Consider the following 14,198-nt stretch of genomic DNA (forward strand, 5'->3'; position numbering starts at 1 on the left):
CAAACTGAATTCAATTTTTAAATGTTTTCATTTCTCATTCATTTTTTCCAACAAATGAGTTTATATCATAAGTAATTTAGCTGAATGAATTTTCAATAATGAAGTTTTTTTTCCTCTCTACAAAACCAAGTGTCTTTTTTGACAAATACCATACATTGATTTATAAGATTCCATTGCATATATAGTAAGATTTCATTTCTCTTTATTCAAAACATCACACCACACTATTCATTTTATTTCATTTTGATACATTCAACAAACAAACAAAACTCCACACATTTATGAATTCATAAAACTAAAACTAAAACCAAGACTTCCACTTTTTTTACTTGACACAATTTTTTGAAAAATAACACTCTCTAAGTGATCAAATCACATTTTCCAGGTCTGATAGCACACCAATGAGGTTGTAAAGCAGTAGCTCTGATCCCTCGTCTAACATACCGATACCTGAAATCCCCAAGAAAAAAACAATCAAACTCAGTTTAAAAGCCAATGATAAAACTTACTACTAGTAGAAACTGAACAAACCTCATATCATGTAATCTAGGTAAAGCATCAGCTAATCTATCTTCAATCTTAGGTTCCACTTCATCATCATCATCATCTTTTTTACCTGTCCAATATAATTCAGCAGCTGCTAAAGCTCTTGGCCTAAAAGTTAAAAGAATCAGTTGATCATGAGTTTCATTGACGATTTAATTTTTTTGTAAAATGTCTTACCAAATTAAACTATCCAAGTTTTGTGGATCGGCTTGTTCTGACCATAATGAAACTTGACCTTTATAAATTAAAAAAATTCAAATCAAAACACCTCATAATCAGTCTTGGTGTTTCTATTAAATCTGAATCAAAGAGTTCACAAAGACATACCACCTAAAACTAATTTTCTTTGAGTATGAGTTATATTACCATACGGATCAAAAGAATAAATCTATCAATCAAAAAATAAACCAAATCAGTTACAAGATTACTAAAACGAATAAAGGAAAACTAGGTCTATTGATTTGGAATTTATGAATTACCTTTTGCCAAGTCTAAGAAAAAAAAACAAGAAGGTTAGTTTGAAAAAACGCATATGATACAGAAGATCATTCACTATTTTTGGAAACTTTAATGACTCACTTTAAATGGATCACACCAAGAATTTCCTTCGGGTGCTTTACCTAACCAACCACCTAACCCACTGAAAAAACCCCAAAGTTTGAAAAAAACTTAGTCTTCAAATAATTTGATACATTTTTTTGTTTTTTCCAAAAAATCACTAACCAATCTAAATAACCAAAATCACTAGCAGCATGAATAATCCTATACCCTTTCTCAATCACATCTTTCACATTTTTCGAACTTCTCCAAACCGAAACAATCGTTTTCAAATCCAAATCTAAGCTTTCATCTAAAATTAACTCTTCCCAAACCACTGGATTCTTTTTCGAAAGGTTTATGATCTCATGTGATTTTTTAACAAAGTTTGATAAAGCTTCATTTAAAGTGATATTTTGGGATCTTAAACTTTCTTGAGTTTCTGGATCATCTTCATAACATTTATGGTTCTAGAAAGTGAACCAAAAAAAAACAAATTGAGATTCAAATTGAACTTCTTGAAAGGATTTTGGATTGAGGATCAACTTACGACTTCATCCCCACCACTTGAAAATAAACTACCTGGGATTTCGGTTGTCACATACTTATAGATCTCTTTTACAAGTTCTAAACTTTGATCATCTGCAATTCTTAATTGCCCAGCAGCTAAAAAAAACCCAATCAAACTCATCAGACCATCAAAGATCTTAAAGACTTTGGAATGAGATTGAAAACTTCTTACGTGGTTCAGCAGCATATAAATTCCAAGGTTCAGCATCTTTACAAGCAATCAATTCAGGAAAAGCTTCACCAATAACCGAAGTATGACCCGGAGTATCAATCTCAATCATCACATCAATCCCAATCGAATTAGCAAACCCAACTAAATCTTTGATTTCTTGAATTGAATAAACTTGATGAATCGAATAAGCACCATGTTGAGATAAGACAGATTGAAAAGGTAATTGAAGTGGCCATGATTGTGCATCAGTGATATGCCAATGAAATATCGAAAGTTTAGACCAACTCATGGCTTTGAGTGTACGTTTTAAATCTGAAATAGGATAAAAGTTTCGACTGGTATCAAGTAAGATCCCTCTATATGGAAATGCTGGAGTGTCTTTAATCTTTAATGGTCCATATAAATATCGTAAATTAGAATCGGATTTTAAACTGTATTGGTCTTGATTCGATGAGGTTTGATCGTTTGTTGAGTTTGATGAGTTGGGTATACATAATTCTTGGTTTGATTGAATTGACAATTCATTTTGGTTTTGATTGGGTTTTGAGCCTGATCCTGTTTCTGATTCGGATTGGAGTCTTGATGGTGAAGTGATATAAACAAGTTGTGAAAAGGTTTGTAAACCTCTTAAAAGACCTAATGAATTCGAAGCAGATAATAAAGCGATATTCTGTTGACAATTCCTTGGATCGGGTCCGATTATCAATTCGTATGATTCATCTCGTTCATCTAATCAAAACCAAACCCCAATAAGTCTCTTTAATTTGTGAGAAGAAAACAAACAGGTTTGACAACGAACCTAATGGTTTTAATATCTCAGATCGGATTCCATTGATCTTTAAATGATCAAAATCAAAACCTTTAGTATGATTAGTTTTAGTTTGATTTCCTTTTTTATTAAATTTGAATTTAAGATTATTCCATGTTAATGATTTGATGGAATTCATAAACCAATTCTGATGAAACGATCTATGAATTTCTAAATCAAGTTTATAAATCAGTCCAATTTCTTCACTAGCTTGTTGATCCAATCTTTCATTTAATTTAGTTGCATCTTGGTTTGTTTGTAAAGCTTGGTGTAAATCATCTTGGATTAATTCAATGGTGTCTCTAATCGCTAATTGAAGATCAGTTGGTAATCTGTATCCATTTAAATTGTTTGATGGTCCTATAGTAAAGTTGGGTGATAATAGAATCGTATCTTTCCCTTGAGTTATGTGTCGTGGTGCTGGCCAGATTGACAAGATTGGATTCAGATGAAGAAGACAAAGAATGAAAGTTAATGATATCCCATTCATTCCAGCTTGATTGAGTGTTTGTTTAATAAATATCTGATGATGATGATGTTCCTGATCCTGATCTCCTTGTTCTTTGTTCTTGCTGACTTGCTTCGATAGAATCCAACTTTAATAAAGATCCGGTCTGTCTTCGGGTAGGAGCCAGCAAGGGCCGGGTATTCTGATTTCACATATTACATATCATTGACATCCAGGAATCTGGTTGGCCTGTCTGACATCATTATGGTACAGCCCAGTACAGCCCCTCCAAAAAAGGTTAATGTTTCTTTCTAAAAATTCTCTCCCATGCAAAACTCATACAATTGGTTTTGTAGAGTTTCCTCCTTTAACAAAGCTATGGATTCATGGAAGCAGGAGGATCTTCTGCAATGATAATCATCTGTCCTTGTATAAACTGACCATTCATTCCACATCTTTCAAAAAAGATCTGCTAAATCATTTATGATTGTTGTTTGGCTTTCAGTGCTAGTATCAGGAACATTCTTTTCTCAGATAACAGTCAGTAGGATTTGACAAAGTCAGGCTGTGGCAACCCGCACATCAGGTGTGGTTAAGTTAATTCTATAGAAAACTGGCAAGACCACTTACAGTTGGTTTATGTGCTGCACTGGTGAGCTTTTTACAAATTTCCAATCAATCATTCTTGGAACGGCTGTAAATAATAACTTAAATTTCTTTATGCATTAATCAAACAACAAAAATGATAATAAAGAGATACAGCCAAAAAAAAAATACATCCAATTCGATACAACTTCATAACAGATACAATAAGTTTTAAAGAATAAAAATATAAGAAAGATTATAAAAGAAAACTAAATTGATTCAACTTTCCAGTGTCCTTTGTGTTCCGAAATGATTATAATTTAAAGAGTTTCAGTGGGAAAAAAAGAAATAAAATAAATAAATCTAGTTGTATTCCAGTTCGAGAAGATATTTAGATAAGGCCGATTAGAAGATCAAGTGTGAATCATTAACCTATCCACAGCTTTTGAAAACCCCTTGATCTACAAAAAAAACGTAACACCCTCTTAACCAAAACCTTCAAGTATCAAATCAAGAAAGAAAAACAAGATACATACCTTCTTACATTCGTTCAATAAGTTTTTCATCATTTTAGATTTATCTAATTCAAGAAATTGATAAAGTTTTCTAAAACAAACTTCTTCTCTAAAATCCGTATAAAGTTTTCGATTAAATTTTCTTTCGTGTTGTCTTGTTTGTTCTGCATATGGATGTGATTGATGAATTAAAAAATCTTCTGGTAATACATGAAACGTTACACCTGAAAGATATAATTCAAACAAACAACTAAATCCGAAAATCATAATTCATTTGATCAGTTTTTTTTCCCTCGAAAGTTGTGTTCAAGAAAGAAAAGAGACAAACGCGGCTTTGTTTCCTCCATAACCAATAAACCTTTCATCACAAAAAGGTGTACCATCTTTTTTATAAATCACATAAGGTTCATAACTATGAGTATAACTTATGACTTGATAAGATTGATCAGTTTGGAAATATTGTTTATAATCAGTTGGACCATGACCAGGAATCCAAGATTTATGAAACATATCAATCTTTCCATCTTGAAATAAACCTTTCAATGTAGATTTTTGATTTGGGAATTGGGTTGGATTCACTCCGTCTGCTTGTTTTGTAAACTCAAAGGCTGGGATCACTAAGGCTGCTTGACCTGATTCTAGTAATGATAAATAATATGGATTCGATAGTACTCGGGTTCGGAAATCTGTACAGATCCAAAAATCTACGTCTAACATCATTACATAGGAGGTTCTCGAGAACCATTTCGCTACGTTTCTCCACATGTTGAATTGGCGATCGAATGAATCGACTACCAGATGGATATCCTATCAACGATGATAAAGTAGGGTAATGTCAACTCGAGATTCTGCATTAAATTGATAAACTTCCTTTGAGTTATTGCAGAGACTTACTACCCAAGTTGACATGGCTGGTGAGCTGCGATACATGGTTTCAAGACTAGCAAGTAATGGTTCGAGTGTTTCGGGAACGTTAGACACGTGAATCGTAGCTGAGATGGGACCTTTAGATGAAAATCAGATAGATATGGTCAGTAATGAAGTTAATCAATGATTTTTTGAAAAGGTCAAACCTTGATAATGTTCTACCAATTTAGCAAAGACCTTAAACCGATTGCTAGTAACAAGAGTAGTAATCGTGATGTCCTTCTGATCAAATTCACCATCCGAATGAGGTCCGATAGCTCTATAATAATAAGGTACTACTTTTGAAGGTCCAAGCGCGTCAGAAAAAGCTTTCGAAAGAAAAAAATCTTCATCATTGGTTTGAACATCTAATCTAACAGCAGATGGAAATAAATGATTGGAATTTAAAGTTTTGGATAATGGATGATGTGGTGGAAACCATTGAATTAAATTCTTGGATTCTTGATTTGATAAAGGTTTACGGGTTGGAAAATGATTGGGTTTAGAACTTGGATTTCTTTGTGAGCTGATTGATGATGTTGATTTACTTGAAGTCCAGAGTGAAGATTGATCTTCTGCTACTACTTCATCTGTATTAACAGCTGTACCTTTTAAAGTTTTTCTAATTTGTACATCAGATGGTGGTAAGAAATGAGCTCGATCTGGTAAGAGACGTGGTGTGATTTGTAATGTAGAATGAAGGTGTTGGTTTTCTGTAGACTGAGTTTGATTTGAAATAATGAAAGAATTAATGATGGTGATGGGTTCCAAATCTGATATGAATGAGATTGTTGGTAAGATAAGATAGATTGTTGAAGTATAAATGATAGATGAAAGTAAATAGAATGTGAAGATTGATTTAATGATTGGTGTTTGAACTCTAGATTGATGGTGATGGTGATGATGATGATGGTGAGAGGAATTCAAATTAAACATCCCGATAGTTGTTTATCGTCGTTGATTGATGGTGATTGTTTGATGAGTGTCCTTTGATGGTGATGGTGGCTGGTGCTTGTCTCTCTTGTTTTGGTCATTTCGAGCTGAAGCTAAGACCTTGCCCCGCGACACACTCCAGTTCTCACCTTGGTCAGGGTGCGATCCTGAGATTTGTCCGCTCCGGCCCGCGTATATGTAGGGCCGTCACTTGGCCCTGGCGCCACCCGGTCGACCGTGCCCGCAGCTTTTCTGGAAGCAGACAATACAAATTGGACAAGTTTGTGAAATTTGACAGTGTCTTTTTTTTGCAAACATATGGTCAACAGCATTTGGGACACCTAAAAAGGTGTCCCAAATTTTTGCTTTTATAATACTTTTGCACAGGACTGCTGAACCCCCAACATCAAGGGCCTTCTCCACAGGCACTATGGATTTTTCTACATTTTCAGTTTTATAAACTCACTGGTATATCAATATTTTGGTGCAGTGTTATTAAATTGGAGTTTTTAAGTATTTATTGGATTTATTTCTTCTCAATTTCTTCCTTGTAAATATTGTAGGCTGTCTCTTATTATGTAGCAAAACCTTATGGGCAGTTCTTCTTATGCTGATCAATCCTCTGCTACTTTATTGATGCACACAACCATAATGTGTCACTGAACTGTGTAGCATTGCAGGGTACCCCACCTTCTCAATGCACTGGGCCAGGTTTGCACCACACCCAGCACCTGACAACCATTATCACACTCATCACATTTTTGTGCAAAACCTTCAGGCACTCTTTTGACATTAGGGATCATGTCTCCTCTTGACTTTGTCAGAACCACTACATCACAAGTGGTCTGTCAGTCCACAAGGGCTTGCACAACCGGTAAAAGGCACACTCACAGAGTTTGGCAGGAAAAACTCTGACTGTGATACTGTCCTCCCAGTCAATGCTTCAGACCTCACATATATCACACCATCAAATTATGATGGACTTTGATTCTCTGACCGGCCCACCCCATAATAATATGACATGAGACTGACCCACCCACCAACCCAATGGAGGACTCCAGCTGGGGGGGTTATTAGTTCCTGTAAACCAACCCCATAGGCTGGGGCTCTTCACTACCCCAACACGTGTTCTTCTGACAAACCATACAGAGATTGCACTTGAGTGGTTATCCCAGAGACCAAGGTACTGTCTTGGTACCATGGTCAGTCTTGGTGATCAAGCCAGGACAAACCCCCATTCAACCTCAAATCTCAGTCAAGCAAGTGTAGAGTGGATGATGATTTCTTCCCTTCATATGTCATTATCATTGGTCTTGATTAACTTTCCAAACCTTTGAATTCAAATTAGCTGACTGGTGAATCATATTCTTTGTTTCAAATTTTCATCAGATCATGAAGACTGAATCATTGAAACTTATAGGATCTTTGTTTCTTGTGACAATTTTTGGTTTACATGCAGGTATGTATGGTAAAAGGATGGCATATTTTCTACAAGAATGTTCCACAAAGGACAGAGGGTTCAACTTAATAGACCTGTTGCTGTTCAATCAATGGAATGCACTTGGTATACTGCCCATGTTTAAATGGGTTGATGACAGGAATACTGCACTTGGACATCATGAGGTGAAGGTTCAGACACAAACCCACCTCATGAAGAGCATATCTTTTGCTGTGTCTTCAAAGGGAAAAAAGAGACTTCCCTGTTGATAAGACAGATGGATTGTTGAATCAAATTAACCACTCTCATTGGTTTGTTGAAGAAATATCTCATCAAAATGAACTTATCAAACATCAAATTCAAGTAAATGAATCATTCAACTTCCTTTGAACTCGTGAACAGGATGGCTGTCATGATCAGGTTTTTTTATTTTTGAAGTTCATTATCAAGCTTATAACTTTAAGTACTTGTAAGCCTTTCACCATTTTGGCCAGGTGTTGTATTGATTAGAAAACAAACAAGATCAAACAGCACGACTCACTCAGATTTTCATTTGTTGAGATATGATAATGTAATGTTAGCTAACAAATACTTGATATGTATAAAGATTTCACCTCTGCCCTTCATGTTCCACCTTGACTAAATAAATATGGGGGGTTGGAATTTTACACCGACCCATTTACACCGGATTTTCCGGTGTAAAGTCCATCCGGTGTAAAATTAAAAAAAAACCATTAAGTGCAATTTTACACCGTATCCAATTTTTTTCAGTCAGTGTAAATAAATTAAGTGTAAAGGATACGGTGTAAAAGTCATGTACCCGGGGTACACATTTATTTTTACACCGGACTCTTTACACCGGAACATACGGTGCAAAAACATCAGGTGTAAAAATAAATATATGCCGGGTAAGCACATTTTTACACCGATCCAACCTTTACACCGAGATATTCGGTGTAAAGCACTAAGTGGAAAAGTCAATTTATACTGTTACAAAGTATAAATTTACACCGCATCAATTTACACCGGGTCCAAAACTTGAAAGAAGTCACTCTCATGTGAAAATATTCACACCTGTCGCGCCCAATGACCATGATTAATTACACAAATACAAAGATGACAATGAGGAAACTAGGAAAAGATGAAAATATGAAAAGAAATTGACCATCATTATGATTACAATTATGATGAGAACTTGAAAGAAAAAAAAAGGAAATAAGTAGTGACCATTATTATTTACAAATAAGAATTAAAAAAGAAAAAAGAGAAAACAGAAAATATAACATAACCAATCATAAGTCAAAATAAAATTCCAAAAGAAAGAATAGAAAAATTAGAGATAGAGAAAAGTAACAGAAATTCGTACCAAAAAAATATGGCAGAGATAAATATAATTATATCTGAGGACTGAAAAAGAAAAGATAGACAAACAGAAGGAATGGAAAGACTGACAAGGAAGGGATAGAAAGATTAAAAAGGAGAATACAATACGCAGAGACAAGAATCAAAAAAGGAGGTAAATAAAAAAAGAAATAGAAAACATGATCAAACCTTTTTTACCCCACGTTTTGCTCTGACAGCTCTGGCTCTGCCAGCCTTAGTGGTGGGTTGCCCGGCTTGATCATCTTCCCCTGCTGGTTGTGACTTTTGGGACATTTTTGCTGATTAGAAAAAGAAAAGTAGTAAGTAAAGGAATGCATGATGACTTTTTTAACTATAAACTTACGCTTCTTAACCAAAGTCTCTTTGTTGTTTAGATCAGCTCCTCCTTCTCCATCACCAGCTAGTTTTTCCGTTGATGGTATACGTGGCGCTAACTTGAGCTTGATCTTGAAAGATTGGGTAGGAGGCTGATTGTCGTGGTTGTTGTTATGATGATTTTCCACCATTTCCTCCTGATGTTCTTCCGGAACTTCCTCCTGATGTTCTTGCGCAACTTCAACAACCTCTTCAAGAGAGGGAAGGCCACCACCTACAGGAAATCCCTCCAAAGGCATCGTGAAAGGTATAAGGGTGTGTTTTTGTGGAAATTCCTTCATCAAATCACGTATTGATGAGGCAATACGAGAGCGCTCGTGATTAAAAGGGATTTGTGAATAACAAAGCCAGCTGGTTTGTGCATCACACCCACCAATTGAGGTGATATTGCGGCTCAACAATTGAGCAAAGCCACCGCTCTGAAGTTCGTCGTAATGCCAAACACCCAAAATTCCTTCTACATCACGCACTACCTTGCACCAGTAGTGTAAGCCACCCCAATACCCGCGTGTCATCAAGCAATACTCCACATCACCTACTATAATTCTTGATGGCCAGTTAGTATTATTCTGGAAATCCACACGTGCAGATGCTTCCAAACCAGCTATTCCTTCTAGAAGGAAATATAGGTGCAAAGGCGCCAATTTTGGGTTGCTAGTGAGATCAATCTTGACATTCTCTACGAGTGTGGTGAGATTCTGAGGCGGTGAAGCTTGAATTACGCAATCGGATTCGTCCTCGTTGTTGTCCTCGGGATGGCACTTGCGGCATACGAGTCTACTGTCCGTAGAAAGGCCTTCAGACATTAACAGATCAATCATCAAGCCTACTTCATCGTAAGAAAGACCAGCGTCGGTGAAGTTGTAAGGAAACAAAGCCTGGCAAGCTCTTGTTTTACTTTCAACTCTAGTATGTTTGGCGTCGGCAGGACAGATGTGAGCCTTAATAAATGGAACTTCAAACAAAGGCCTAAGAGAATGTCGACCAGGGCGTAGGAGCCTTTCCATGAACTGGTCAGCTGATGCCATTTTGTCCGGTTGATAGGATGTCGGGGTTCGAAGAGTGTTGTGTAGGAGATTCTGGTGAGATGAGAGGAGCCTGCCAAGGTTCTTTCCTTGGAGTTGCGCAGTACATCTTTTAGTGAGATGCTGATATAGTACATGGACCAGTCCGCTGCCATTGACAGAACCGAAATCGCTCCATAAAGGCCCAAATAGAGCATATAGAGACTCAAGGGTTGAGCTCTGCCAACATCTGTTGGTAGTACCTGGTCGTGTACCTTTAGTATACGACTGATAGGTGGTTAAAGCTGCTCGATTGACGTTTTGAGAGCCTCTGGGACGTCCTGGAGTGCGGGTTGACGCCTTAGTCTTTTTGGTATTACCAAGAAGTTCGTCGGTGGTGTCGGGAGGCCGGCCGTCGTTCTTGAAATAGCGGCGTTTGGTGGGCTTAGGCATTCCTAATCCTTTAACGAGTTCCTCCCAATTCTTCTGTGACGATCCGTAGGCGATGGAAACCCCTTTTTGAGCATTTTGATAATCTCTTTCTAGACTTTGGACAAAGGCTAGTAATTGAATGAATCCCGCGATGATGCTGCATTTGCCTTTCCTGATATATTAATACATTTAATGAATCAATATGAAATCTTCTTCAGATAATGTAATAATAAAAATTTAAAGTATAGTGAGGTGACTTACGACAACAAGTAATAGACCCTGTGCATAGATTCTTGACCGTTTGTGGTTGAGTGTAATTTTTTTTTGATCTCTTTGACTGTTAATAATTTTTCTCCATCACTTTCGTCGTCAGATAATGGTGGATCGTCCAAAGGCATCCTCTTCCTACCAGGAAAAAGCATGGCTTGGGTATCGGCGGTGCACCACCAATCAAGCCACTTTTTTGCATTCAGAAATTCCAAGAAGAGCTTTGCAAATTTCATTTCGAGAGTATTACCAGGTGTATCGGGTTTGAGCAAAGCCTTGCATTTGGCTTCCCAATCGTCCTGAATGAATACAACTCAAACATCAGCCTGGTGTGATAGTGAGCAAAGGTTTATATTGCTTACCTTCAAGTCAAAACGCACAATGCTTCGATTTTTCTTGAGGCAGGTGACGGCCTGGGAAAAATATTGACTGCAGCCGTGTAGTTTGGATAGTGCGACGTCTCGATCCACGTTAAAGACCTCCATGTAAGCACTCATAAATCCCACTTTCTGAGCCTGGGAGAAGTCCACGATTTGTTCAGTTAAGTTGTTCTTCTGCTCGTCCGACTTTGCTGTATCTTTAATCTGTTGTAATAAAGTCTTAAAATGAGATTTGTAATGATCCTTGGAGAGGCCATTCATCCACGTGAGAAGTACTGGTACGAAGCGTTCGATTTTTTCACAATACATTGAAGTTGTCATCAGATAACCGTGATTGAAAAACCTATAGGTTACGTCGGATAGAAGGCCACCTTCGTAAGATACACCATTCTCCTCATGAACTAGCACTTCTGACATCCATTTGCTTTGGAAAGAAATATGTATGTCTTCGACTTTTAGGGATTCAGACACTATTCGCATGCCATTACTAAAAAGACAGGGTCAGCCAAAAGAAAATAAACCAGAAATTAAATCATGGGCACGTACGTGGTCCAATGAATTAACTGAAGGAGCCATCTATCGCCCCCGTCTTTGTCCTTTGAATCCGGCATCAATCCAGCTTCCACCAGAAATAATCGTCGCAAGTACCCAAGGCGTTCCGCATTTCCAAATGAAGGATGTACATCCACCACAGTTCGGATAGGATCAGTGCCTGCATGAGCACGGCCAACCTAAATGTGAACATTGAGTCAGAATGATGATTTTATCTTATACAAAAAATTGTTGATATACATTACCTTTAATCCCAAAGGTCCTGTCTTGGGGTCATTGACGACCATGTCCTTCAGCTGGCTCTTAGACATAGGATCCGCCTTTTTCGCCTCAGGCCAAACATGCCGGTGATCACCTTGATGTCGCAGTATACGCCACGGGTTTTCTGTCTTCTCTTCGTCAAATCGACATCGCGCAGAGCACTCGATGTGCACCTGAAGCCCTTCACAGCTACTGATAGGGCATGGTTCGCACCTGGCAGATCCAAAATTAATATGAGAAACATAAGTATTGGAATGATTATACTTATGTCAAATAAGCAAATCACAACTTACCGATTTAAGAGTTTTTCGATCATTTTGTGGCCGGTTGGAGGTGAACCAGCAAAAGGGCAACCAGTGTTGGAACATTTCATCACCCCGAGGCAGGTGAATTGTAAGATTTTCCAATATTTATGAGAGGAATCGGTCTTCATCGTGTGCGTCCAACCGACAAATCCGAAGTTCTTCACCTTTTCATCAGGTGGGCATACAAAAACCGTATCTCCATTGGGGTACTTAGGATACCCTTGTGCATCGACTACAGAACCAAAGTCGATAAAGGTGGTATGCTGGGATTTATCGGTTATCAGCTGGAGTTGTGGCCGTTTGACCAGGTGGGTTACATTTTCAGAATGAGTTTCTGAGATGGCATCGTCTGGAATTGAATTTGATGAGCGGCGCTTCCTCTTCCTGCCCTTCTTCTTTGATTTTGTCTGTTCTTGGGGATAAGAAAGATCTTCGGCTTCGTTATCAATTGGTGAAGGGATTTGATGATGCTTCTTCTTGGATTTCTTAGAATTAAGAGGTGATCCAGATTCTGATCTTTCGAATTGACTTCTTTCGAGTTGATTTTGTTTTTCCTTTGAATTCTTCGATTTCTTCTTACTTTTTGACTTTTTCACAATCTTGGTCTTCAAACTTGGCGTAGGGGAATCGGAGTCTGTCATGGTGACAAGGTCTGAGCTCGATAACGTGATACCTGAGCTAGAAGGACCGATTTGGCTAGATCTGAGAGGAGTCAATGGAATGAAATTAAGCCGACGATGAGGAGTCGATGGAATGACACTCGATGGTCTATCTTTTGTAGGATCAAGATGATTCGAGGGTGACAGATTATCTGTCAAATGACCTCCTTTCAAACTAGACAGGTCACATCCTTCCTCTCCAGCGGAGAGGGAATGTACTTGGCCCATTGTTGGGTCACAGAAAGAATAATGTGTTGAAAAGATGACGAATTGGGAATGAAAGTATTTGCAACTTGTCGAATACGAGTGAGAGTGACCTTTAAAGTCTAAAGTCCTTGCTTGGAAGTCAACCATCAAGAAGCCCTTCTTCCACTCTCACGGATGATATGTGGGTATCTTGTTTGTTTGGACGCAAGAGTTTATATCTTTCGATCACTTGCATGTATTTGCGTCTGATATTTACAATATCAGGTAGGTATTTTCATGCGATGTTAGTTGATGAATCGGTGTAATAAGTGTCGGTGTAAAACTCAACTTCAAGCGTGAGGTTTGGGATTTTTACATTGTACCCTTTTACACCGGAAAATGTGGTGTAATGGGGTTTGGTGTAAAAGTCGAGATTACCAGGGTACCCGGGATTTTTACACCGGACCACTTTACACCGCATTATCCGGTGTAAAAATCCCGGTGTAAAAATAAATATGTACCCCGGGTACATTACTTTTACACCGTATCGATTACACTTAATTTATTTACACTGTCTCAAAAAAATTGGATACGGTGTAAAATTGCACTTAATGGGTTTTTTTTTTTAATTTTACAGCTATTCTAGAAAGTCGTGTCATGGTGGCACTTTTCTTGGGTTTTTCCCCCAGCGCCACAGGCAGATACAGGCGCAGCGGGCCTGAACAACCCGTGACCCCCAAACCCTGACACAGCCCATCGGGCCCAAACAACCCATTGAGAAAAATTTTTTGTCGCATTGAGAATTTTTTTTTTGCCGCATCGAAAAATTTTCCGCCCCAACAGTTTGTCACACCACCTCTTCAACGGTTTGTTCGTTTCGCTTTTGTTTGGTGAAACCATCATTCTGACTCTTTCAAATCCCCCTTCTAGGCATGC

General features: G+C 37.8%; 4 protein-coding genes across 4 annotated transcripts; all 4 read right to left on the minus strand.

Annotated features, from left to right (window-relative positions):
• Positions 1 to 170: 170 nt before the first annotated feature.
• MELLADRAFT_117053 (family 20 glycoside hydrolase) lies at positions 171 to 3,180 on the minus strand (the record flags this gene model as incomplete). Its single annotated transcript, XM_007412246.1, has 10 exons — positions 171 to 450; positions 532 to 654; positions 724 to 781; positions 874 to 934; positions 1,026 to 1,037; positions 1,126 to 1,186; positions 1,270 to 1,553; positions 1,634 to 1,749; positions 1,826 to 2,554; positions 2,625 to 3,180. 10 exons carry the CDS (start codon positions 3,121 to 3,123, stop codon positions 360 to 362), a joined length of 2,034 nt encoding a protein of 677 aa, XP_007412308.1.
• A 588-nt stretch (positions 3,181 to 3,768) lies between these two features.
• Positions 3,769 to 6,085, minus strand: MELLADRAFT_117054 (family 49 glycosyltransferase; the record flags this gene model as incomplete). The annotated part of the gene is made up of 5 exons (XM_007412245.1): positions 3,769 to 4,127; positions 4,203 to 4,431; positions 4,510 to 4,988; positions 5,076 to 5,185; positions 5,255 to 6,085. 5 exons carry the CDS (start codon positions 6,021 to 6,023, stop codon positions 4,080 to 4,082), a joined length of 1,635 nt encoding a protein of 544 aa, XP_007412307.1.
• A 2,555-nt stretch (positions 6,086 to 8,640) lies between these two features.
• Positions 8,641 to 9,455, minus strand: MELLADRAFT_88786 (uncharacterized protein; the record flags this gene model as incomplete). Its single annotated transcript, XM_007412244.1, has 3 exons — positions 8,641 to 8,652; positions 9,010 to 9,119; positions 9,185 to 9,455. 3 exons carry the CDS (start codon positions 9,453 to 9,455, stop codon positions 8,641 to 8,643), a joined length of 393 nt encoding a protein of 130 aa, XP_007412306.1.
• A 1,454-nt stretch (positions 9,456 to 10,909) lies between these two features.
• Positions 10,910 to 12,162, minus strand: MELLADRAFT_88787 (uncharacterized protein; the record flags this gene model as incomplete). Its single annotated transcript, XM_007412243.1, has 4 exons — positions 10,910 to 11,218; positions 11,282 to 11,786; positions 11,846 to 12,030; positions 12,097 to 12,162. 4 exons carry the CDS (start codon positions 12,160 to 12,162, stop codon positions 10,910 to 10,912), a joined length of 1,065 nt encoding a protein of 354 aa, XP_007412305.1.
• Between the last annotated feature and the right edge of the window lie 2,036 nt (positions 12,163 to 14,198).

This window comes from Melampsora larici-populina, assembly GCF_000204055.1.
Source record: "Melampsora larici-populina 98AG31 unplaced genomic scaffold MELLAscaffold_29, whole genome shotgun sequence".
Classification (NCBI taxonomy): domain Eukaryota; kingdom Fungi; phylum Basidiomycota; class Pucciniomycetes; order Pucciniales; family Melampsoraceae; genus Melampsora; species Melampsora laricis-populina.